At 37.5% G+C, this 22,589-nt stretch overlaps 3 protein-coding genes and 1 long non-coding RNA gene across 8 annotated transcripts; 2 read left to right on the forward strand and 2 right to left on the reverse strand.

Annotated features, from left to right (window-relative positions):
• Positions 1-617: 617 nt before the first annotated feature.
• Positions 618-15,472, reverse strand: LOC119075011. Its single transcript, XR_005087286.1, has 3 exons — positions 15,461-15,472; positions 10,066-10,070; positions 618-738 (listed from the first exon to the last, which is right to left on the reverse strand). It is a non-coding gene; the product is annotated as an uncharacterized LOC119075011 (long non-coding RNA).
• On the forward strand, positions 2,220-6,165 carry LOC119075008 (glucose dehydrogenase [FAD, quinone]-like). The gene is made up of 14 exons (XM_037181412.1): positions 2,220-2,370; positions 3,055-3,125; positions 3,186-3,378; positions 3,740-3,948; positions 4,008-4,064; positions 4,125-4,254; positions 4,316-4,450; positions 4,510-4,631; positions 4,696-4,805; positions 4,873-5,108; positions 5,163-5,501; positions 5,561-5,723; positions 5,786-5,857; positions 5,924-6,165. The coding sequence occupies exons 1-14, from the start codon at positions 2,286-2,288 to the stop codon at positions 6,054-6,056; spliced, it is 2,055 nt and encodes a 684-aa protein (XP_037037307.1). The 5' UTR covers positions 2,220-2,285; the 3' UTR covers positions 6,057-6,165.
• Positions 8,097-9,533, reverse strand: LOC119075009 (something about silencing protein 10). The gene has a single exon (XM_037181413.1). The coding sequence runs from the start codon at positions 9,454-9,456 to the stop codon at positions 8,137-8,139; it is 1,320 nt and encodes a 439-aa protein (XP_037037308.1). The 5' UTR covers positions 9,457-9,533; the 3' UTR covers positions 8,097-8,136.
• On the forward strand, positions 13,588-22,049 carry LOC119075010 (glycine amidinotransferase, mitochondrial-like). 5 transcript variants are annotated; one of them, XM_037181417.1, is made up of 3 exons: positions 20,426-20,548; positions 20,748-20,798; positions 20,879-22,049. In XM_037181417.1, the coding sequence occupies exon 3, from the start codon at positions 20,897-20,899 to the stop codon at positions 21,872-21,874; it is 978 nt and encodes a 325-aa protein (XP_037037312.1). In that variant the 5' UTR covers positions 20,426-20,548; positions 20,748-20,798; positions 20,879-20,896; the 3' UTR covers positions 21,875-22,049. The 5 variants fall into 5 exon arrangements, with proteins under 5 accessions (XP_037037311.1, XP_037037309.1, XP_037037313.1 ...); XM_037181416.1 differs by lacking the exons at positions 20,426-20,548; positions 20,748-20,798 and adding an exon at positions 13,588-14,776; XM_037181414.1 differs by lacking the exons at positions 20,426-20,548; positions 20,748-20,798; positions 20,879-22,049 and adding exons at positions 13,588-14,776; positions 14,849-14,984.
• The last annotated feature ends 540 nt before the right edge of the window (positions 22,050-22,589 follow it).

Here is a 22,589-nt window from a genome sequence, read left to right on the forward strand (position 1 = left end):
TTGAATTTTACTCACTGCAACCCCGGAAAATGACTAGTCACTACATTGACATAAACGTTAAGAGTCACTTTGCGAAATCTTCGACCAGCTTATATAAAATTTGAAACCAATGGGTCTCCGATCTTTGTGAGTTATATCTTGTTCGAAAGCTTTCTCCAGACTGAGTAATTTGTAGAAGAATGTTTTCCTTCAAACACTTTTACCTTAGGTGGCGACCTCTGGGAAAAATGCACTACACCGAATGGGACAAAAGTGTATTTAGGCAATATTCTCCTTACAACTAATCGGATAAATGTGAAATTATGGTCAAATACTAGGGTCAACAAGGTACACATTTAGCAGTATGTATCAATATGTTCGAAAACGTTCTGCAGCGTGGCTCCAGCAGTACTTTCACCTCGAAAAATTGACGATTTTCGAAGAGGAGGGCGCGATCCTGATATCTCCATTGTAATGGTATGGGATGTCATCACTTTAGAACCCTATAAAAATAGCCATGGTTAAGTGGTCGCGCCGGCAACAGTATCACTTTTTTTTTTAAATGACACCCCCATGAAAATTTGGTCCGTCTAGCTCATCCGTATCAAAACTTTTGTTAGAAAAATTTTCTCTGAACGCTAACCTTTCGATTGACACCTCATACGATATGATCCGACCGCGATAAGTGTGATCTGTAGTCACGTTTTAGCAGTAAAGTCGACCTTCGACGAAGCTGGGAAAACTTAAATTTATGATCGGCTTAAATTGATTAGCAGGCCTGAAATATAGTTTTTGCATTAGAATTTAATATTTCGCCGCTCTCACACTTGGCAAAATAAAAGGTTCCGAACAAGGACATAAAATACTATAAAGTATGAAACCTGTCCAGAAAAGTTTAAAACCTGAGTTGACCTGAACCCAACGGTGTGACACTATTCACGCTTTTCACATATACTTTATAGTGTCTGGGGGGTGTCTGAACCTAAATTTCGATATCTGACCTTTTTATCCAAATTTTTAAGAGGAAATTTCACATTTTTTTCAGGCCGGGTGTATCAGGCCAAGTTCAAGTGATTTAAAAAAGAAAACTGATTTTACAGGTCAGATATTTTCAGGTCAACCCCCTGTTCCGACCTAAGAATGGCTATTCATAAAGTCGTTGTCGTTTAAGAAAGATTGAAATCAAACAGATGAATCCATTAGCATAGGCCGTAGTTTGCCTGTTGTGACAGTAAGTCGAATAAATTTGTTCGTTTTAGCATAAAAGAGTAAAATTAGCGTTGCATGCCGAATCACACGTGTTGAATTCATGTTGTGTTCAATTATTACTAAACAGATTTTCTGATAATAGAGAGGTCATCCGGTTAAATTTCTTTCGGGCTATTCTAGACTTTGTGAGTCGAATGACAGAATCGCAACTCACGGAATTAGTTTTCTTTTATCGAAAGCATGATAAAAAACCGATTTCTCGACATTGACTAAAGATAAGTAGCATTTTGTCGGTGCAAGCGCGTGTAAATAAAAATTTCTTTTCACGCAGAGCCGAATGTGGGGTTGGATTCAGTCAAGAACTTTCCACCCTAGCATCAGGCTTGACGTCGAAGTCTATGAATATGAATTAGGAAAAAGGAATGGTTCGTTTCAAGTTAGAAAGTACTGAACTGTACTGAAGTACACTGCGTACACACATGGTACTCAAGCATTTGAAAATTGTGCGCCTATCTTTACTTTCTTCTTAGGTGCCTCTGAATGCATCATTCAGTGTTAGAAGTGCTGGAAATTCAAATCTGCACCTGGATCTCAAGATACTATCAGTTCAACCACTACATAAAGAATAATTCATTCTACTTCATAAGGTTTTAAATATACAAAAAAGAGTGACGCAGATAGGGAGATTTTTGAAGAGAAGTCTGTTGCTTCGAGGTTAGCTGTCGTAGAAACCATAAAAATACTGGTGATCAATCAATTACACAATTTATGTCATTTCTTAGTCATTTTTCAGGGGATGGACGATCTATTTTCCTCGCATTTTATGATTTCCTATTAATTTCCAGAATTCATGGAGCTGAACACGTACCAGCAGTAACTGGTTGTTATTAACAATAAATCAATCAATTTTTAAGCGACTTAAAATGCAAATATTTTCTCATGATAACATAATGTCTTTGATAAATACTAACCGAAGATAAGGTCAAGCCAGCTTATAAAAGAAAGATTCGACGCTTAATTTTCTCATTTCAATTGCCACTGTCCGGGGTGGTTGAAATTTATACGTTATTGTTAAAGTGAAAGTGAAAACAGTCAATATGAGTCGAAAATCTTACATAGTTCTCGCTGTTGTAATTGCAAGTTTTTGTGCGGTGGTTGTAAATGGAGACGAAACATGTGACGGTAAAATAACACAGTGAGAGAGTAAAGATCAAAAATGAAAATTTCAAAGCGATCGAAGTTCCTGTTGTCAGTGATTTTTCTTCTTTGACCCCAGTGCAAACATAAAGTTTTTGGAAGTGCTTCTGAGTGAGAAAATTAGTGTCGAAATAAGTTTTAACCACTGCACGTCCGCGAAATGAGTCATTACTTCATCGACATGAGTAAAACTCATTTCCCCTTGGGCTGAGTTACATATTTTTTTGCATTGTGCCATTATACACCGTCTTCGACTCAATTTGGCAAAATAAGAGGTTCCAGAGTCTGAAATCCAGACAACTTACTGTAACCATTAAGTGAATCGAAGCACTTGTAAATCAATACTAAGGCTTCGATTTAGTTCAGGTTGGCCTGAACCTAGTCTTAATCTGATCCCGAATCAACTTGAACTGATTTGAATCAAAATTTCTTACTTCCGGCACGCGCCAGGTCAGGTTCAGGTCAAGCAGAAAAGTTCAGGTTAGCTTGAACACGACCTAAAGAATTCCCCGCAAACGTTCAACTTAAACCTGACCCGATTTAAATCAGGTCTTCACATATCAGGTTCAACCCTGACCTGTTCCGAGCATTACACAGTTACAAAACACAAGTTTTCTCACCAGCAAAATGAATTTTCAAATTTTAATGGAGTTTTTCACAAATTTTCAGCTGCAGGCTTAAATTGTCGTGATGGCGAAAACTATCTCCTAACAAATGCTCAGAATAGTCATTTTCATGAGGTATCAGTTAGCAGCTAGACAAGATTGGATGACAGTTTTAAATCAAATAATTTATTGCAGAAATCACAAACCAAAATGGATCTATTGTACTCGTCACCATTAGCACTGACTTTTCAATACTTGAGCCGATGGTTTTATAAGGAGACGCCCGTTAGAAGTCTGTTCAAAGAATTTTTCGAGGCAGACCGAAGGAATGTCGATCTGGGATGTGACGCTAAGAAGGATGAAGAGGAGGATTTCGATTTTATTGTTGGTAACGTATCCGATTTAATTTGACTTATCCCGATGGGGTGGGACGCGATCGTTCATATATGAGGAATGTAAAACCTGAAAATTATTATCAACAATGCCTAATCAATAATCAATAATCATGGTTTCAATTTTTGATGCACTTAATGCGAGTATAATATCTTAGCTTCGCGCGGAGGATTACTAATCGATTGTTGTTTTTAAAATTCGTTATCTTTGATGTTTCATAATTTCGAGGGGAACACACGCCTCTTATCAACGACGTTGTGTTTCTTTTCTCTGCGAGATTTGAGATTTATTTTGTTTACATTGTAAACGGTGATATTTGTATCACAACATCAAGATCAAGGCCGCTTTACTTTCAGTTGGAAGTGGCTCGTCTGGTAGTGCCGTAGTTCATCGCCTTGCCATGGACAAACACAACTACAAAGTTCTGTTACTTGAAGTCGGTGGTAATCAGTTTCCCTTGTCTGGTGTTCCTGCTCTCCTTTTCGAACTTTTAAACAATCCAGAGATCGATTGGTCAGATGTCATTGTACCGCAGAAAGGGGCTTGTAAAGCATTCAAAAATGATGTAAGACGAACGTATAGAACGATGTTTGGACGACGAGAAAATTTTTTATTCGTTTCTAGGGAGTTCGTTTCCAAAGAGGCAAAGGCATCGGCGGTTCACCCAATTTGAATTGGATGGTAAAGATTTTAGTAAAATTCGTGTCGATTTGGTAGACGATAAATAAACAGATTATTTAGGTGGCGATGCGTGGTAATCCAAATGACTTCGATCGATGGGCTAATGAATCTGGCGATCCTCAATGGAAGCATAAGAATCTCCTGCCATTCTTTAAGAAAATGGAGACATACAGAGGCGACTTCCCGATCGGTAGAAAAAGGAGTATTAAATCCGAATACCAATCAGCCTACATCATCATGAAATGTTTCAGATGATTTCCATGGTACTGATGGCCCGTTAAATGTTGATGCAAACCGTTTCGCACCGTTGCACGAAGAATGGATGGAAGTAGGAAAGGAAATGGGTTACAAGGTTAAAGATCCGAACGGCGAAGCCCAAGACGAATGTAGCTCAATTGAAATCATTTCCTACTTTCAAATCGTTTAATTGGACGCATTTTTACAGCATTTTTCCCATTCGTATTTAGCATGAAAGATGGCACAAGATTCAGTGTACAGCGAGCTTATGTATATCCAGCATCTAGACGTCCGAACCTAACCATTCGACCCTACTCAACCGCAACAAAAGTAGGAATCTGATCTGGGGAAGCGATTTATTGTTCTGAATATTTTGAAAGCCCAATTCTTTCAGATTGAATTCGATAACTCAAACCGTGCAGTTGGAATTCATTACGAAACCGTTAAAGCGGATGGAACTCGTGTGAAGCGATATGCAGGTGCTAAAAAGGAAATTATTTTGAGGTAATTCTACCCGACGCTTCTAAAGTGACCTGACCACAAACTGACAACGTAAATTTAAACAAAATAGTGCGGGCGTTTTCGGATCGCCAAAACTTCTAATGCTTTCTGGTATCGGACCAAAAGAGCATCTAGAATCGTTGGGCATTCCATCGAGAATTGATTTACCTGTCGGACAAAATCTCCAAGATCACGCCCTATTTTTCATTGGACCATTCTCCATAGATAAAAGCAAGACGGCCAGGCCGAACTTGGATCGGGATTTCAACGAAGATACTCTGCACGAATACGTAAACCAGAGAACAGGTACACTGGTGTAACAATAAGTGAAGATAAACAATTTCAATTCATCAATTTCAGGACCATTCGCTGCTAGTGGATTTGGGTTAGGTGGAGGAGCTTTGATCGCCAGTTCATTTGGCACTGAATCATGGCCAGACCTTTACTACAGCTTTATGAGCATGAAGATGAAACCGGACACAGCTGACTTCTTCCAAAAAACTTTCGGTTTTAAGGATGGAGTTTTGCAAAAATATTTCGCCCCCATTGTTGGAAAGGATGCGTTCTTCCATGTCTTGTGTTTGAATCTTCCAAAGACTGTAGGAGAAGTTAAATTGAGAAGCAAAAATCCTCACGACACTCTTTACATCGATCCCAATTATCTTGATCACGAAGATGACGTCCAGTCTGTGCTGGAAGGTAACACCATTTTTTGTTATCCCATGAATCGAAACTCAATCGAGGACTCCCATTTTTAGGCGTTAAGTTTGCCTTGAAAATGACGAAGACAAAGGCACTGCAAAAGATCGACGCCAAATTGACTCCTGCATTGTTCCCCGGTTGCGAGTCTCATGGAAACGCGGACTATGACAATGACGGCTACTGGGAATGTTTCTTCAGACATATGACACAGACGATGTGGTAAGTTGAATATAATATCGTGTCGTTACGAAATTGCCGGATGAAAAAAAAATCGTTTGAAGGCACTACACATCAACGGTAAAAATGGGAAGTGGACCGAACGACAAAACATCTGTGGTTGATTCGAATTTGAGGTGAGGATTTGTCTTTATGAAAACTTTCATCAATTCAAAACTATTCATTGACATGATTCTCTTTAGGGTTGTGGGAACCAAAGGACTTCGCGTTATAGACAATTCGATTCAACCGAAAGTTGTCACAACGAATACTAACTTACCAGCGATTGTTATAGGTGAAAAGGGTGCTGACCTTGTGCTGAATACTTGGGCCTAACCGCCTTACAAAACTTTGTAATATTGTAATGAGGAAAATGAAATGTTCTAATTTCAGTTTTCATAGATTTGAGTTTTAAAATAATGTTGAAATAAAATTTGAAGTTCAAAAAGACATAGAAACAATTTGTTCTAGGAATGTTGTACATCACCTACATTGCTCGAGGAAAAATATTTCCAGATCAGATTCCTATATGCCTTCGATTAGACCCATTTTTATCTGACGGTCGTTGACGGTCGATGTTCTGTAGTTAAAGGTTGAATACGATGTATAAAGCTCGACAAAAGGATAACTTCCTTTTGAGATTCTGTACAATGCCGGTGTAGAAGGTCTTCATCCTGCACTAAGTACCGCGGTAACTTGAAAAAAGTTTCAATTCGTTCACTAGTCACGAGATGATAAGAGGGATTCTTTTGAAAAACAGCCTACCGAAATCGAACGCATTTTTCAGTACACTTTTTTATATGTGCCTAGAAAGGTATTCGACCCTAGAAGCCAAAACCGTTTTCAAAAAAATTCTTCGAAGTTTTTGCGGCTGGTTAAAGGTGATCAAACCTGCACTTTTCTTACAAAAAGTTCTCCAGTTACACGAGCCGTACAGGTTCGTGTGGGGTGTCAGTAGAAAGGTAATCACACGTACTATTGAGCCGAATAGGTACTTATTGTGTTTAAATTCATCGACATTGAAATATGTGCAGTTAAAGTTTTCTACCGAAGACTTACACTGTTCTTACTGAAATTTCTCGAGGTATACAAAACGCACATGGTCGTGTAGGGTGTCTTTTGACAGGTAATTTAAGGTGCTTTTGGGCCAAATAGGGTCTTATGTGGTTTGGATGCATCTACGATGAAATAGAAGTTGAAATGTTTAGGTGTACATATTTCATCATAGATGCATCCAAACGTCATAGGATTCATTTGGCCCAGAAGCACATTAAATTACCTTTCAAATGATACCCCACACGACCATGTACGTTTTGTGTACCTCGAGAAATTTCCGTAAGAACAGTGTAAGTTTTCGGTTGAAAACTTCAACTGCACATATTTCGGTGTCGATGACTTTTAAACACAATAAGTCCCTATTCGGCTCAATAGTACATGTGATTACCTTTCTAAGTGTAACTGGATAAATTTTTGTAAGAAAAGTGCAAGTTTTCGGTTTTTGGTCACCTTTCACCAGCCACACAAACTTCGAAGAATTCTTTTGAAAGTGGTTTTGGCTTCTAGGGTCGAATACCTTTCCAGGCAAAGAATCCCTCTAAATCAGTCTGAAATTTTCTTATAAAGAGCGATGGAGGAATGAAAAGAAAATAAAAGTTAGGTAATTCAATGAGAAAACTGCAAATCGGTGAATTAGTTCCACTCCTGGCCTGGCTACCTCCAATTTTTTTTAGAGCTTTATGTACGAACTGAGTGAAATTATTTTATATGGTAAATGCTTCTAAATTACTCAATTTGCGAACGTGAACCAGTTGTGGAAATCATATTTTACGACCAGTAACTAACTCCTCACAACCTGAAATTTAGCTAAGAGTGGACGACTTGTAAATAGTTATCAATGTTGGCAATGTGTGTTAAACAAAAACTCTATAGGAGCCAGGCCCTATTTTAAGGAATTTAATTTCCAAAAATTTCCAAAATTTCACAAATTTCACAAAAATTCTTAAAATTTCCAAATTTTGTTTTCTGTTAGATCTCATTCCGAAGTAATTAGTTAAGCTCAAAGACATGAAAAACAACTAAAAAGGCAGTAAAGACAACATTTACGATGCAATTTGTTGTGTTTTTTTGATAAAATTTAAGAATTTTTGGAAATTTAATTTCTTTAAAATAGGCCCTGATTACGAGCAGAGACGGATATGTGAAACATCGACTGACCAAATAAAATCCACTTTCGTGACAAAGTGTAGTTTATCTTACCGTTGTTGCTTTGTTTCTGTAAAAGTGACCAAGACTTCTCCGTTTACTGGTCATTTATGTTCACTACTGAATTTAGGTGACCACGACAGCTCGGCATAAATTCTGCGATATAAACATCGATTGAACCAACAATAATCTTTATTCTCTTGAACAGCGCATGTTAATGAATTTTGACGCCCTTTTTCGTTGTAGCTTTAATACCCGACACTTCTCCACCATATCGTTTCAGTTCCTTGCGCACCGTACGTACAGCACCCTTGCGACGAATGATTGCCTTTCGGAATTTGTTGCGATGTTTGACTCTCGGATTTCGAAGTTCCTTCTTCCGATGCGGTGTGAGACCCTTATTCTTTGACATCTGGTAAGTAATTTGACGTCGATCGTCGGCACCGTCGTCGTTGCCATCAGCATGTTCTCCGTCCTCATCCGTTTGTTCGTTCTCTGAGTCTGTTTCCATGTTCGGAGTTTCTTTTTCATCTTCATCGCTTGCTGCTTCGTCTTCCTTGCCATGGTCCACATCCATTGCGGTCAATAGTTGAAGTTTCTTAGATTTCTTTGCCATTTTCTTGGGTGAATCTTCAAATATTAGTTCGTGTCCATCACGAATATCTTGCAGAAATTTCTCCAGCTGTGGCTTTATCACACGATCGTACTTTTCTTGAAGTTGCTGCAACAGCTGACGCATCTGAACCAATCGTTTAACAAGTGGATGGTTTTTGATTGAAGAACGTTGAGCTTTCAATACCAGATAGAACGACACATTGCTGCAGTATGTTAAGATCAAATTGTTCTTTGTAGCGACGAATTCAAATATTGGCAGCGACGGCAGCTTGTTCTTTTCAACGTAGTCCAAAATCGGCTCCAATAAACTTTGGCTTTCCTCTAGATGTTGTTGGAAATCCTGTACAAGTCCTTCGAATTCGGGTGAATCTTTTTTGAATAGCTGAACCTTTTGCCGATGAGACAGGTCGGACAAATCACTTTTCAGGTGCGTTTTCGCTTCAGTTTCATCCTTCTCGGATACGGCAGCTGTTCCGTACACATTCAGCGTGAAGTCCGCCTCGTTCAGCTGTTGGGCCAAGCGCAGTTGAATAGCCTTCGACTCAATTTCTTCCTGTTCGGCGAGTTCTGCTTCCTTGTCATTGAAGCTACTATAGTCTGGATCGACGAAATCGGTCGAATAGAAATCCTTTCGCTTCTGGCCCCAAGCTCGTGCATCCGGAATTCCATCATCTCTTTCGTCTTCGAAATCACTTTCACCCTCAAACTTATCGTCGAAATCATCATCGTCCTCATCATCATCTTCATTTTTTTCTTCGTCGAAACCGAGCACTGCTATGTTGTCATCGGTATCGCGTTTCTTTCTATTACGCACTTTTTTTAACAGCTTCTTCTCTCGTTCATTGTAATCGTCCTCGGAATCAGACGGTTCGTAGAATCCGTCCTCATTGTCTTTATCGATTTTGATTTTATTTACCATAATTTTTGGAGAAACAATTATTGACAACCAACCAAAAACAAATGCACGTGCATTAATACCGGGGATGGGATAGTGACAGTGACAGTTAACTTAACTAAAAAATGTTCGTTTGATTCTCTAAAAATTTAAATGGCGCAAAGTTTTGAATATTTGAAATAAACTACGAAGCAGATATGGCGGGCCGATTTATACAAAATCTCTAAGAATTTTTTCAATTTTTTCTCAATACGTCTGTCATGGACGTATTTGGCGGTTTAACCTATTAAAATTGTCAGGATCTCTTATGGATCTGTCACAATCATACACAAACGTACAGATCATATTTTACAATGAACATAAACCCAATGAAAGTAAATAGATAGGTATGGCCAAACGTTCAAATTTGTTCTAGCCGGAGCACATACGGATTTGCATGGCGCCATGCCACCTCAAACGAACTCATTTCTAGTGCAAATTTCCACTAGAAATGAGTTCGTTTGAGGTGGCGCCATGCAAATCCGTATGTGCTCCGACTTGTATTGACTGGCCATACCTACTTATCTATTTCATTGCATAAACCACCCAGGTATGGTCTAATGTCACCTCGGAGGAAATAACGATTTTAAAAACGAATTCTAATGCACCCATTTTCATATTATTTTGACAAAAAATACTGAGTGCGTCCACGATAAATCGATAGATTTTGAAGAATCGGCCATACCTGGTATGAACATTGATATTTTCAGTATTTCTGAATTTTTGACAGCGACTTTACACGAGTTTTTTTTGTTGTGTGAGTGAAATTTCACTAGCCTCCCTTCTTTATCCATGTTGGATCGGCTAAATAATATTATTGAGTCACGGACCAAAATCTTTTTTCGCATATCTTCAGTAGTTCTTAACAAAAACGATTTCAATTGCAATATTCCGTTGTAGTCCGAGTTCTTCTGCTCGATTGAGAACTTCTTTGATTTTTGACGCCAAATATGATTGGGACCAGATTTTCCAAGCTAAATTTTTTTCTGGGTGTTTTGAACAGGTAAAAAACGGTTTTAAAACTGAATATTTTCTGATGGTTGGACCAGAATCTGAAAGGCTGTCTCAATACCTATAATCGTTCACTGAGTTATTCTGGGTTCCCTGAAAAGTGTGCTGGAAAAACCGCTAACTTTGAATACAATTTCACTGGCCATTTCTAAATCAAATTTGACGTTAGGGGTAGAGGTGGGCGCCGATCTATATTTTTCGGCGGTGGCTGTATATTTTTTTTAAGTATCGGCGGCGGCTGTAATCGGCTGGGCCGACTTTCCAAAATTCGGCGGCGGCGTACGTCAAAATATTTATCGGCGGCGGCAAAAAACGGCGCTTAAGGGAAAAAAAATTCTAGAAAAAATTCGTTCTAAAATTTTACATTTGTTTTCTTTAAGAGTGTTTTCTTTATAAGATAGTGTAAATTATAGCTTTACTTTAGCTTCACTCTCGTTGAGCCTGTATTCTATTAGTAGAAGGTGGCGAGCCAAGACATAGATTTCAACCTAGTGATAAGCTCCAACCATAAGGAGAGTACTCGTTTCCAAGCCTTATTGGGTACTCCGTAAAGGAGAATATTGTTAAAGGGGAGGACTCTTAGTGAAGAAATTTGAGACAGACTACTGTTTTGCCAAACGAGCAGTCTGCAATCATCATTGTTACACTTCTGTCCATGCCAAAAAGACTGTTTCATCATATGTCGGTTGTGCCATTGAGACAGTATGTAGTTGTAGTCATGCGTGTGGAGTAAATAGTTCGCAAGACTAGAACAAATGAAGGACAATCGTCCGAAATGGCAAACTAACGAAGGCTTTGTTTTATCTTACATCACTATGTGCTAAGAGTAATTATACCTAGAGAGGAAATCTCAAACAAAATTACGTAAAATATGTGGTCCCAACATAGAATGCGAAATTTTTATTGGTATGTGTTTGCCCACTTAATTAAGTGGGCAAATTGTACTATCAAAAGTGTCAAAGCATACATGTGTTGGTGTAAAGGTATACGAAATGTGTATCTTTTACAAACTAATGTCGGGACCACATTTCGTCGTACGAATTTCCTCTCTAGGCATAATTACTCTTAGACTATGCGAATCAATGAGTGTGTTGTAGATTGCTAGAGAAAAACACAAAAACCATCGATGACGAGAAAACACAAAATTGGTCTGAATTCATAAACTCGGCGCAGGATACGGAAAGAAACATGAAAAGTAAATGATTCAGAAACGTTGAAAACTCATAAATACACTTTATGAAATATTTCATAATCATTAGTTTGTGTTTTGATTATAAAATGAAATCGTAATAATGACAAATTGCGCCGAAAATTGATTTATTTTTTCGGCGGCGATCGGCGCGGCTGGCGCCGGCGCCCATCTCTAGTTAAGGAGCGCGTTAGAAAGCTGGTGACTAGTACTTTCACAGATATTCCCACAGACATTTTACAGTTTGATGCAATCAGTGTATCCAAAAAAAAAATGAAAGACCAAATTGACACTTTTAGAAAGAAAGAAAAAGCGCACACAGCGATGCCCGATAGCCAGAATGCAATTTGACCGTAGAATGTGGGCCTAATCGCACTGCAAAAATAATATCGATTAATCTCTATTCAAACTTTAAAAAAGAATTAATCGGTCATGATAACATGTTCTGTTTTACAATAGGAAAGTTTACAATTAAATAGGGTAAGTCTACCAAACACATCATAGCATAAGCAGTGTAGACAATTGTTCTCAGATTAATTCGTGTGAACAAATTTTTCCAAACGATGCTTTTAACTAAAGTAGTAGTAGACTGTCTAGCTTTACACTATATATTAGAACGATTTCTGGAGACATTGCGAAACACTAAACACTATTTTGTCAGGTTCTGTAATAGTTATTTACGTATCGATTGAGTAGGCCGAAAGAGTTACGTATTAAGTTTTGTATGCTTGCTAAGAGGACCGAAAGTAAAGAAATGTCAATTCAAGCAGCTTTACTTTCGGTCCTCTTAGCAAGCATACAAAACACTTTGTATGCATCAAATAGCGAAAGTCATGCGGTACTTGTACTATTACACTCATAGAGTTACACTCGAGAGTTGGCGAGATGGCGCTTTTCTATGAAAATGCTACTTCTAAGAGGAAACCAGCATTTTGGGTGCCGATGCTCCTAATAATTGTATTCTTGTGGCCAGTAGGGCCAGTAGCCGTTGTTTTTACTGCTGTTACATGAATACTGTCTGACATTTTGTGTCATTAAATTTGTGTTGTGTTTGTTCTTAGAGTTGGTTTAAATCTGTGAATTTCGTCACATTAATTCAAATAAAAAATTTTAGGAACAAATTAAACTAAAGGAAATAGTGAAAATTATCGAATTATACTGAAAATTATTTGACTAAGAAAGTAAGTGGTTTAGTGAAAATATGAATTTGTGCAGTCAACGGTTTCACAGTAAAAATACCACAAATTTCATTCAACAATACTAACAAATTGGTTGCAAAATAGTGTTGAATTGTCGGTACAGGCGTATCCAATTACATATTCGAGCATTGAACAATCAGATTTTATGAATCTCCAAAAACGAAAAAGTGCAATAGTTTGTTTTGATATGAATCAGCATATTTTTCGTTTTGACAGATCAACATATAACTCAGGGTTGATAAATACTACAAAGATAGGGTTGCCCATGTAGTGGCCACATGTATATATGATGTAACTCTATGAGAAAAGTTCTATTTTCGACTCATGGGAGAGAAAGTGCTGCACTTTGAATATTTCGTCTTTTACTTGCTACCCGTGTTATGGTCTAGGAATATATTTTCTTTTGGCCATAAACACATAGGGAACAAGAACACTTATTCGAGAGTTAGAAACTTGATTTCACCACGCGTGGTTCAGCTTCGTTCCAGATTCACGTGCCGTTGAATCTCTGCAAGATGAAAAGCCACCACAAATTGACACAATTTAAATTGACAGAATTTATTCTGTCCTTACACTGGTTTTGGTTTACAGTATCTCGTTTTAAGCCATCACGCCAACTCTCGAGTGTAACTCTATGATTACACTAATCAGAAAAGATAAGTTATTATAAGTAGTTTTAGAAGAGCAAAATGTACTGAGAATTTTGGTTTCATAATGATAGACCGAAAACAATTGTGAATCATATCAGTAGCGTGCTAGAGTTTGAACAGAAAAGTATTGTAAAATTTCGGTGATGAGCCTTGTAAATTCGTGGACTGAATGGGAAACATTAGAAGAGGTGGTCGTCGGTAGAGCAGACAATTCCTGCTTTCCACCGATAGAACCAAATTTTATGGAACCGACAATCCATCACAATGACATCGAGGATTGGTTACCATGGCCGATAGGACGAAAGAAAAAGGAAGTCATTGATGGGGCGAACCAACAATTAGACATGCTTGTTGAGATTATGGAGGGTGAAGGCATTGCTGTTAGGCGGCCAGCTTCAGTTGATCATTGTGTTGAGACAAAAACACCTTCGTGGTCAGTTCAGTCACAATACGGAACTGGTTGTCCGAGAGATGTCATGATTACTTTGGGTGATATTATATTCGAGGCCAATATGGCGAAACGGTCGAGATTTTTCGAATATCTTCCATATAGGAATGTAATTCGCGATCTTTGGACGCGTGACAAAAAGATGTTGTGGAAAGCCATGCCGAAGGCAAGCTTCGACGATGATTGCTTCGATATTGATTATTGGACTAGGGAAAAGAAAGTGGGTGACCGCAGGTTCACACTTACGGAAAAGGAACCGATCATGGAAGCGGCTGATATTATTCGATGTGGTAAAGATATCTTCATTCAGAAGAGTTTTGTCACTAATGATGCTGCCATCGAATGGTTATCGCGAGAATTAGGTGACAAATTTCGTGTCCATAAAATGTGTTTCCCCCAAAGTCTTCAACCCGCGCACATTGACACAACATTTATTCCACTGAGACCCGGTCTATGTTTAATAAATCCGGATCGATTACCCGACAAAGAATCGGCGAAAATTTGGTTGGACAATGAATGGAAATTTATAGAAGCACCGCAGCCGGTGTTCGAAGTTCCACCTCCGTTTTGTCAGTGCTCAAAATGGCTATCAATGAATCTGCTGTCAATATCTCCAACTAAAGTGATTGTTGAAGAAAATGAGAAACCACTACGCCATTTGTTGGAAGAAAATGGTTTTGATGTCATAGATATACCATTCCGAAAAGTTTATGAATTTGGTGGTGCTTTACACTGCACAACGTGGGATATTCGTCGGAATGATAGTTGCAAAGACTACTTTCCACATCAATAGCAATGACGTTCAGGAGTAAGTCTTTGTGGAAATTGTAGTTTCCACTTTCGAACTGGAAATTCACTGAAAAGAAATTTTTCGTCCTAGGTCGAGAGGAAAAAGTTGAGGAAAAAATACCCGCACTGTGGAAAATCTTGGATTTGTTCAACGGAATTCTTGTGGAATCAATTACGAAACACACCAACTTTTAAATTAGAAAACATGCCAATTTTCACGTTCTTTTGAAAATAATCTCTATCGACAAATTAGGTCGAAATATTATTAATGAAGATGAGTTTTTTGACGTTTTTGAATTCAAAATAAATTTTTTCAATCGGCAAAAAAGATAATTTCAACGACGCCGACATGTCATAATACGGCTTCGGGAATTTTTTGTGTCAACATTTTTTGTTACGGTACTATTCACTGCAGCTCAATCGTAGCGTTTTGATTAAAGTGGAAATTTTAGTCTGTAGCGCTCTCCGCAATGAACGTCAACACAAGGTATGGTCGAATGTCAAACTTTGTATGGAGCGGAGGACATAGCGATTTCATATAAACAAACTCACCTCTCATGGGAAGGTGAATTTATTTATATGAAATCGCTATGTCCTCCGGTTTGTATGGACAGACCATACCTGGTTTGTACATTCATTGGCTATCCGAGCTGTTCCTAATGTCTAGTTTCCTCTTACCAAAAAAGTACTCCATGTGAGAGACAAAATTAATTTTTTTTAAATTTTTTCTTTGTTTATTTGACAGTTCACTCTCTAACGGCTCTCTCACGGAGTACTTTTTGTTGAATGGAATAGACACTTAACCGACATTACCTACATCAGCGAAAATTCAAAAAAATGATAGTATTGTTGAGCAGCAGTTCATCTAATTAGCTGAAGTTGATTAACAACTTTTTACGACAGATGTTTTTGAAGGTTTTTCCAAGTTGATTAGTTCGATCATGAAATTATTTAATTTTTTTAAATTTTTAATAACTTACAAATATTGTCAACTATATTGAAGATTTTCACAGTTATCAGTTATGCTCTACCACTGTTTGACAAATCTCAAAAGAAACTTTATAATGTTTTTTCTCCAAGCTTTTCACACATACAGTGATTTGTATGTAATAGAAGTGTGATTGCTTATACGCAAATTAATAACCACAATGTATTTAAAACATCGAAATTACGTCACAAGTTTCGTCAATATTACGTCATCAGTCACAAGTATTTTGTTGCAGCAGTAGACGAATTTTTTGTTGTTATTTTAAATATAGTGAAGTGCTACAACAAAAAATTAAAATCAGTTTGTATCGGGTTTAAAGGTAATGTTTAAAGTTTTCGAAATACCACAGTGACTTCTAAGACTTCATTACATTCCACTTTGATTTTCTTTTTATAATCCTACATTTCTGCATTCCACCTTCGATCATAATTTTGTTTTTCTAAATTGTAAGACAAACAGTCGATAACATTTTTTAGACCCGTACGAAGAACAACGGTCGTATAAGTTTAGTATTTTCTAAGTTTTGTAACACAAATACATGACTTGACGTCATGCGTTAGAAAGACTTGCGTGAGAAAGATTTTGAATTTCGACCGCACTTACGACGTGAATTTGTTGAGGTAATGTCGGTGTCATAGAGTTACACTCGAGAGGTGGCATGGTGGCGCTGTCGATCAAAGGAAACCACAAAAATATATGGGAAACCAGACATGTTCAAATAATGACATCGCCACCTTGGCACCTCTCGAGTGTAGCTCTATGGTCTGTGTGGATGTTATTTGACAGAAATTTGGCCTTGGAATTGGCACTTGAGATGCACTGTAGTGGTCGGTTTGTTGTTGCTAGCTTTATTGAACGCAAAGATCATTCTACTGTCAAACTGTATCGTATGGAGGATCTCGGTTTTATAGAGTTTATTCAATTCATAGCAGAAATTATTTTGCACTATAATGACACTCAAAACAACACTGAATGGATTAATTTTTCATGTAACAATTAAATTCAGAGAAATGATAAGTTGGTACGCCTGAGGCGAGATAGAATGCGCATGAGGATGACAGCTGGGAGAGGCAGGCCCCACTCACATTCTCTCCCATACAATTCAGCTGTCATCCTCACGCGCATAATATCTAGCCACAGTCGTACCAACTTATAACTTATTCTGAAAAACTGAATTCGTTCATGTATTTTGACTATTAATAATATTTGCTTTTCAAATTTTCTTTTGTTGTTTCGTAAGTCATTTGTTTGTCGGAAGGTATCGCCCACTTCTACCTCAAGTGAAGCATACAACCAGTCGGTGAAATGAAATTCTCAGATGTCCCATATATTTTGTGTCAAAATTTCATTTAAATAGCTGGTTGTATATTCGTCTCCAAGTGCCAATAGAGAGTTTCAAAATATTTGACTATTATGAACAATTCGTGCGGGTCCCTTCTAATGGTTTCCATTGATTTTAAAATCAAACAATTCAAGTGAAAAGTAGCTTAGTATTGGTATTCAGATTGTTCTATATTTGATTCACAGCTGTTACATCAGATAAGGTGAATGAACGTAGACATGTATGACTAGCCATAGTTATAATTGACAAATCAATTACAAACAATTTTGTGAACTTTTGAAAACCGACACATTTTCTGTTTTGTGGTTTACTGGTTTTTTGTGAATTTTGCATGTATTTTTATATGGAGAAATCAGAAACTCAAGTAAAACACAGAAACAGAAAATGTGTCGGTTTTCAAAATTCCGTGCGTGTAGATAATCTCTCAAAGAAAATTTAGATTTATATTTACGGTTTCACAAATAATTACTTAAGATAATAATGGCTGCGAGTCTAGTAGTGTAGTAGGGTGAATAGCCTTTAATATTTTTTATCTGCCTATAATCTCGCATTTATCCCTTTACTGCAAAACTGATTATCTCGAAACATAACTTTCAAATCGTTAAAATAAACATTTTGGACAGAGGTGTGCACTAGGGTGGGTCGATTTTAACAACTTGAAAATCCACAGCCAGTGGCATGTGTAGCTTGCCAAAACTAGTCAAACTGCATCATTAGTTTTTCTTTTCCGAATACTTTTGAGTACCGCACAATTGATTGAATGGGTTTGTCAGGCTACTCGTATTTCCTTTCAAAATTTCATAGACAGTTTTCTTAAAAAAGCTTTAATAAGCCTTACAGAGGCTGTAATAGACTGAAACGAACATAATACAGCTTAATTTGGAAAAATCGGTGCATTCGACGTGAAAATATTTACATTTTCTATGTAATATTGGGGTCTGTGAACTTTGAACCACCAAATGAGCGATAAACTTCCTCAAATTTGGTTAGTCCTTTCCATTAAGGTTAGAATAGTTAAAAACGACAAAGATATCGAATTGTCGGAATTTCTCAGATTCAATCTGAGATTGATTATTACCGATGTTGTTAAAAACGTCATTTTTTTCGATGTAGTAGATTCTGATGGAACGAAATACGTTCCTTCTACCGTAGAATTATGAATCTCCTACTATTCAGATGCTACATAAATGCATTTCAGTTTAGTTTGATATTTGCCAAGGCCGATTTGACTTTATCTTGCCAAGTCTTTTAAGTGAGGAACGCCCGCCAACAAAACTTGACATCATAAGGAGAGTGTGTCTGGGTTGCAACGACAAACTTGCAGATGAAAACAAACGCGAACTGTTGGAGTTACTTGTTCTTGATGTTGTTACATGAGAACCTGGAACTTGGAAAAAGACACGAATCCGATATTTCCGGAGAAAGGCGTCTCATTGAAAATTAAAAATATGATTGAGGATTACAAGAAAAATAAAAGATAGAAGAATCGACGCCGCTTTAAAGTATTCTATGACGATGGCGAAAAACTATTTGATATCGCTCGCTGTAAATGTGTCAGAAATTGTTGCAAATGCGCTAATGGCGAACTATTTGAGCCAAAAACGGAAATTTCTACAGATTTACAGAAGATTTACAGATTTCTACAGGAATAGAATTAGTAGAATGTTTTACATTTGAACACGTTGATGATAACGTTCCCCGAGACGTTAATTGCTTTGTTGCTATTCTATTGTCATGAAGTAGTAGCACATTCATAATTTTACTGTATTTACGTATTTCGTTCCATCAGAATCTACTACTTCGAAAAAAATGACGTTTTTAACAACATCGGTAATAATCAATCTCAGATTGAATCTGAGAAATTCCGACAATTCGATATCTTTGTCGTTTTTACCTATTCTAACCCTAACAGAAAGGACTAACCAAATTTGAGGAAGTTTATCGCTCATTTGGTGGTTCAAAGTTCACAGACCCCCAATATTACATAGAAAATGTAAATATTTTCACGTCGAATGCACCGATTTTTCCAAATTAAGTTGTATTATGTTCGTTTCAGTCTATTACAGCCTCTGGAAGGCTTATAAAAGCTTTTTTAAGAAAATGGTCTATGAAATTTTGAAAGGAAATACGAGTAGCCTGACAAACCCATTCAATCAATTGTGCGGTACTCAAAAGTATTCGGAAAAGAAAAACTAATGATGCAGTTTGACTAGTTTTGGCAAGCTACACATGCCACTGGCTGTGGATTTTCAAGTTGTTAAAATCGACCCACCCTAGTGTGCACAACGTACTATTAAACGCCTGACCCCTACTTGCACTAAAAAATGGTAAAAAATACGTCCGAAACTTTATCTAAATTTGTAAATGAATGTACAAACCAGGTATGGTCTAATGTCAAACATTGTATGTAGTATGTAGCGGAGGAGATAGAGATTTCATATAAACAAACTCACCTCTCAATGATCACTATTGCCTGCGGCTTGTATGGACAGACCATACCTGGTTTGTACATTCATTGGTTTTTCCCACAACTCGAGAGCAATCTTTGATTTTTAGGTAATAACTGATTAATGAAGCTTTCAAATAGCATTAGCATGTTATGATGTAGGTTACTTGTCCTAGGTTCTCTATGAGCTTACAAATTCAGGCATACCTCACTCGACTTGTCAAATAATTCATTCAGCGTTATATGAAGTCTGAATCTTACCTTACCACCCACCCTTCTAATCAACAATCTTTCTTAGGGCATGGGTAAAACGAATTCCAGCGAGTGTTACTGGATATTTAAAGAGCGACGTAAGGAGAACGGTTAGTGTCTAAATTGACATTAGAACAAAAGAATTCTGTCAATTTTGACACTATACGTCGCTCTCTAAACGGCCAGTTAGGCGGATAAAGGTAGACTAACTATAGGAATAGATATCTTCCAAGTGCAGGTGCAAATTGTAGTTTACTGTCTGTAATCCACAGAGCCATAACCTCAACGCTTTTCCATTCATTACATTTCGATGTTGCACTTGGCAGAGACCTATTATGACCCAAAATTCATTGTTAGGCGTAAAAAATGAAAATAAAAATTCGACCCTCCTTATGGGTATGTCGTATGTTCCATGATATCAGTTCGCAGTTTCTTATCAGAAGTAACAATTGTTTTAGTGGGTTAGTCTCAACCAATCTGTACACTAAAAAGGTACATATACGTTCGGAAACGTTGTTGGAAACAATTTACAGACGAAAGTTACACTATGAATCTAGGAATTACAAACATTATACTTATTTATTGCAAATTGATGATTGCAACGTTATTGGATATTTAAGGTATCAATGATATGCGAATTAAGTATACCGTTCGTAAAGTGCGTGTCAGTGAGATGGAAGGTATGGTCGAAAATGTGATAGAAAGAGATGTAAATAGTCGAAATAATCGTTACGCATTGAAAACTTTATGTACTGAACCCAAGGTAGATATCGTCGTACCCATTATAACTTAACTAAAGCCAAGTTCGTTTCAGACATTAAACATAATTACTTGCTATAGCGTTTACACTGCTTAGCTTATTCAAATATATTTCTTGTTCAAATATTAACACAATCAGAGATCGCGATTAAACACAAATTTTTAATGGGGCGGCTTCTTTACAATAACTTTTTTTTTGGTAGTTGATCTGTTGCAGTGTGCCTACGTATTGCCTACGAAGTCTAGAATTAAAGGCATGTGGACACTAACATTTTTTCTTTTCGCTAACAACTAACGGAAGCGTTGGTAAATTATTTAAAAATTCTACTTCCAGAGAACGCGTTGAACAGTCATGGTAAAAAAGGCGTCGGAAACATTATGCTGCATCATACTCTTCACCTATTTCGGCACCTTAACCCGAATGGTGTTAAGCTATTTATCGCAGACATCGGATAGTCATCTTATGCCAGTTTTCATCAGTTCATTCTTTCTGGCAAATATAGTCGGCAGTTTCATCATGGGATTGTTCGTCCCGTTGGATAAGTTATTTTCACCCAGCTATACGTCTTGGCATGTGGGAGTGACTACGGGTTTCTGTGGATCTTGCACAACGTTTTCAACATGGCAACGGATAACGGCCGAGAAGCTAGCACACGGTCAAATTGTCGATGGAATCATGACGTTGTTGTTCACGTTTTGTACATCGTATGGGGCATTCATTTTCGGCAAACATATTGGCGATGCAATCTTTCATCGGCCAGTGAGATGCTTTCGTGGACAACGATTCGGTGAAGTGTCTGTGACGATAACAAACACAGACATGGCTACAACTCACGTTGAACAAGGAATCTCATCTAGCCGTTATGTGTATTTGTGGCTTGTAACTGTTTTTGTTACGGTCGCCATCTGGATTGCTGTACTGTTGGACACGTCGTCGGAAGATCGTCGAAAATGTTGGACGGCTGCTGCTTTGGGTCCAATAGGTTCATTGGCTCGATATTTTCTGTTGCTTAACAATCGGAAGCGGCCAACGTTTCCACTATTTACGTTTATTGTAAATGTATGTGCTTCTGTTGTTAGTGCAGTGATTTTGGCTGTTTTTGTGCGACTATCGAGTGAAAACGAACATTGGTCGACATACAATTTATGGCTAAATTTTGGAGTGGGTGCAGGTATTTTGGGATGTCTTAGTACAGTTAGTACATTTGTGAATGAGCTACGGAAATTAGCCGACACAAAAATTGTACACGCGTATCGCTACGGACTGACTAGTGTGATTGTTTCTCAGATTTTCTGTATTTTCATAATTTGTACGACCTTTTTTAAGTAAACCAGTTAAAAAAACCATCAAAGGGTGAAGGACAATGGACAAAAATCCTTGTTACTTTGACTAGCAAAATAATTGATTTCGGTAGGGGTGAAGCATACTGTGCCCGAGCTCAAAAATGTGTCCAAACCCAATTATATGAAAGTTTTAATTTTTTTTTTGCCAATTAAAGTCATTCCACAAATCCATTAAGATTGTTGTTATCACAGTCCCTAATATTAACCTAATTTCCACGTCAAACAAAGACAAAAATGATCGCTACAACGTCCTCCACAACATATCTAAAGGTAAGAAAAGCAAAATTTGCACATATGTTTGAACGTGAACGAATCAAAGTTTTTCCAAACCTTCATATGCCACACATATGCGACTTGGGCTTGATAGATACGAAATGTAATGTATTTTACTATACCAGTGAAGTAATTTGATTTCGGGCTGAAGCCCTCGGATACTTTTACTCATCTGGATACGAGATATCAAATTATTTCACGTGTAAAGTATGGCGTTTTACTTTACGAGCGAGGGAAAGGGTCTTCACTAGTGAGGGAAAGGCCAAATTACCTCACTAGTAAAGTAAAATACTATTTCTGTATACGTGAGAGTGTATTGGTGAGCTATGATATGAATCGGTCGGTAGGTAAAGTAAACGGTCGAGAAGGAAAGTAAACGGTCGAGAAGGAAAGTAACGGTTGAGAAGGAATGCACCAACACACTCTAA

This window comes from Bradysia coprophila, unplaced genomic scaffold (assembly GCF_014529535.1).
Source record: "Bradysia coprophila strain Holo2 unplaced genomic scaffold, BU_Bcop_v1 contig_151, whole genome shotgun sequence".
NCBI classification, from domain to species: domain Eukaryota; kingdom Metazoa; phylum Arthropoda; class Insecta; order Diptera; family Sciaridae; genus Bradysia; species Bradysia coprophila.

Coding starts and splice junctions, on each gene's coding strand:
- LOC119075010 (XM_037181416.1), top strand. CDS start 13,664: ATGAGCCTTGTAAATTCGTGGACTGAATGGGAAACATTAGAAGAGGTG.
- LOC119075008 (XM_037181412.1), top strand. CDS start 2,286: ATGAGTCGAAAATCTTACATAGTTCTCGCTGTTGTAATTGCAAGTTTT. Junction 3,126..3,185: donor AGAATAGTCATTTTCATGAG/GTATCAGTTAGC, acceptor AATTTATTGCAG/AAATCACAAACCAAAATGGA. Junction 5,502..5,560: donor CGTCCAGTCTGTGCTGGAAG/GTAACACCATTT, acceptor TCCCATTTTTAG/GCGTTAAGTTTGCCTTGAAA.
- LOC119075009 (XM_037181413.1), bottom strand. CDS start 9,456: ATGGTAAATAAAATCAAAATCGATAAAGACAATGAGGACGGATTCTAC.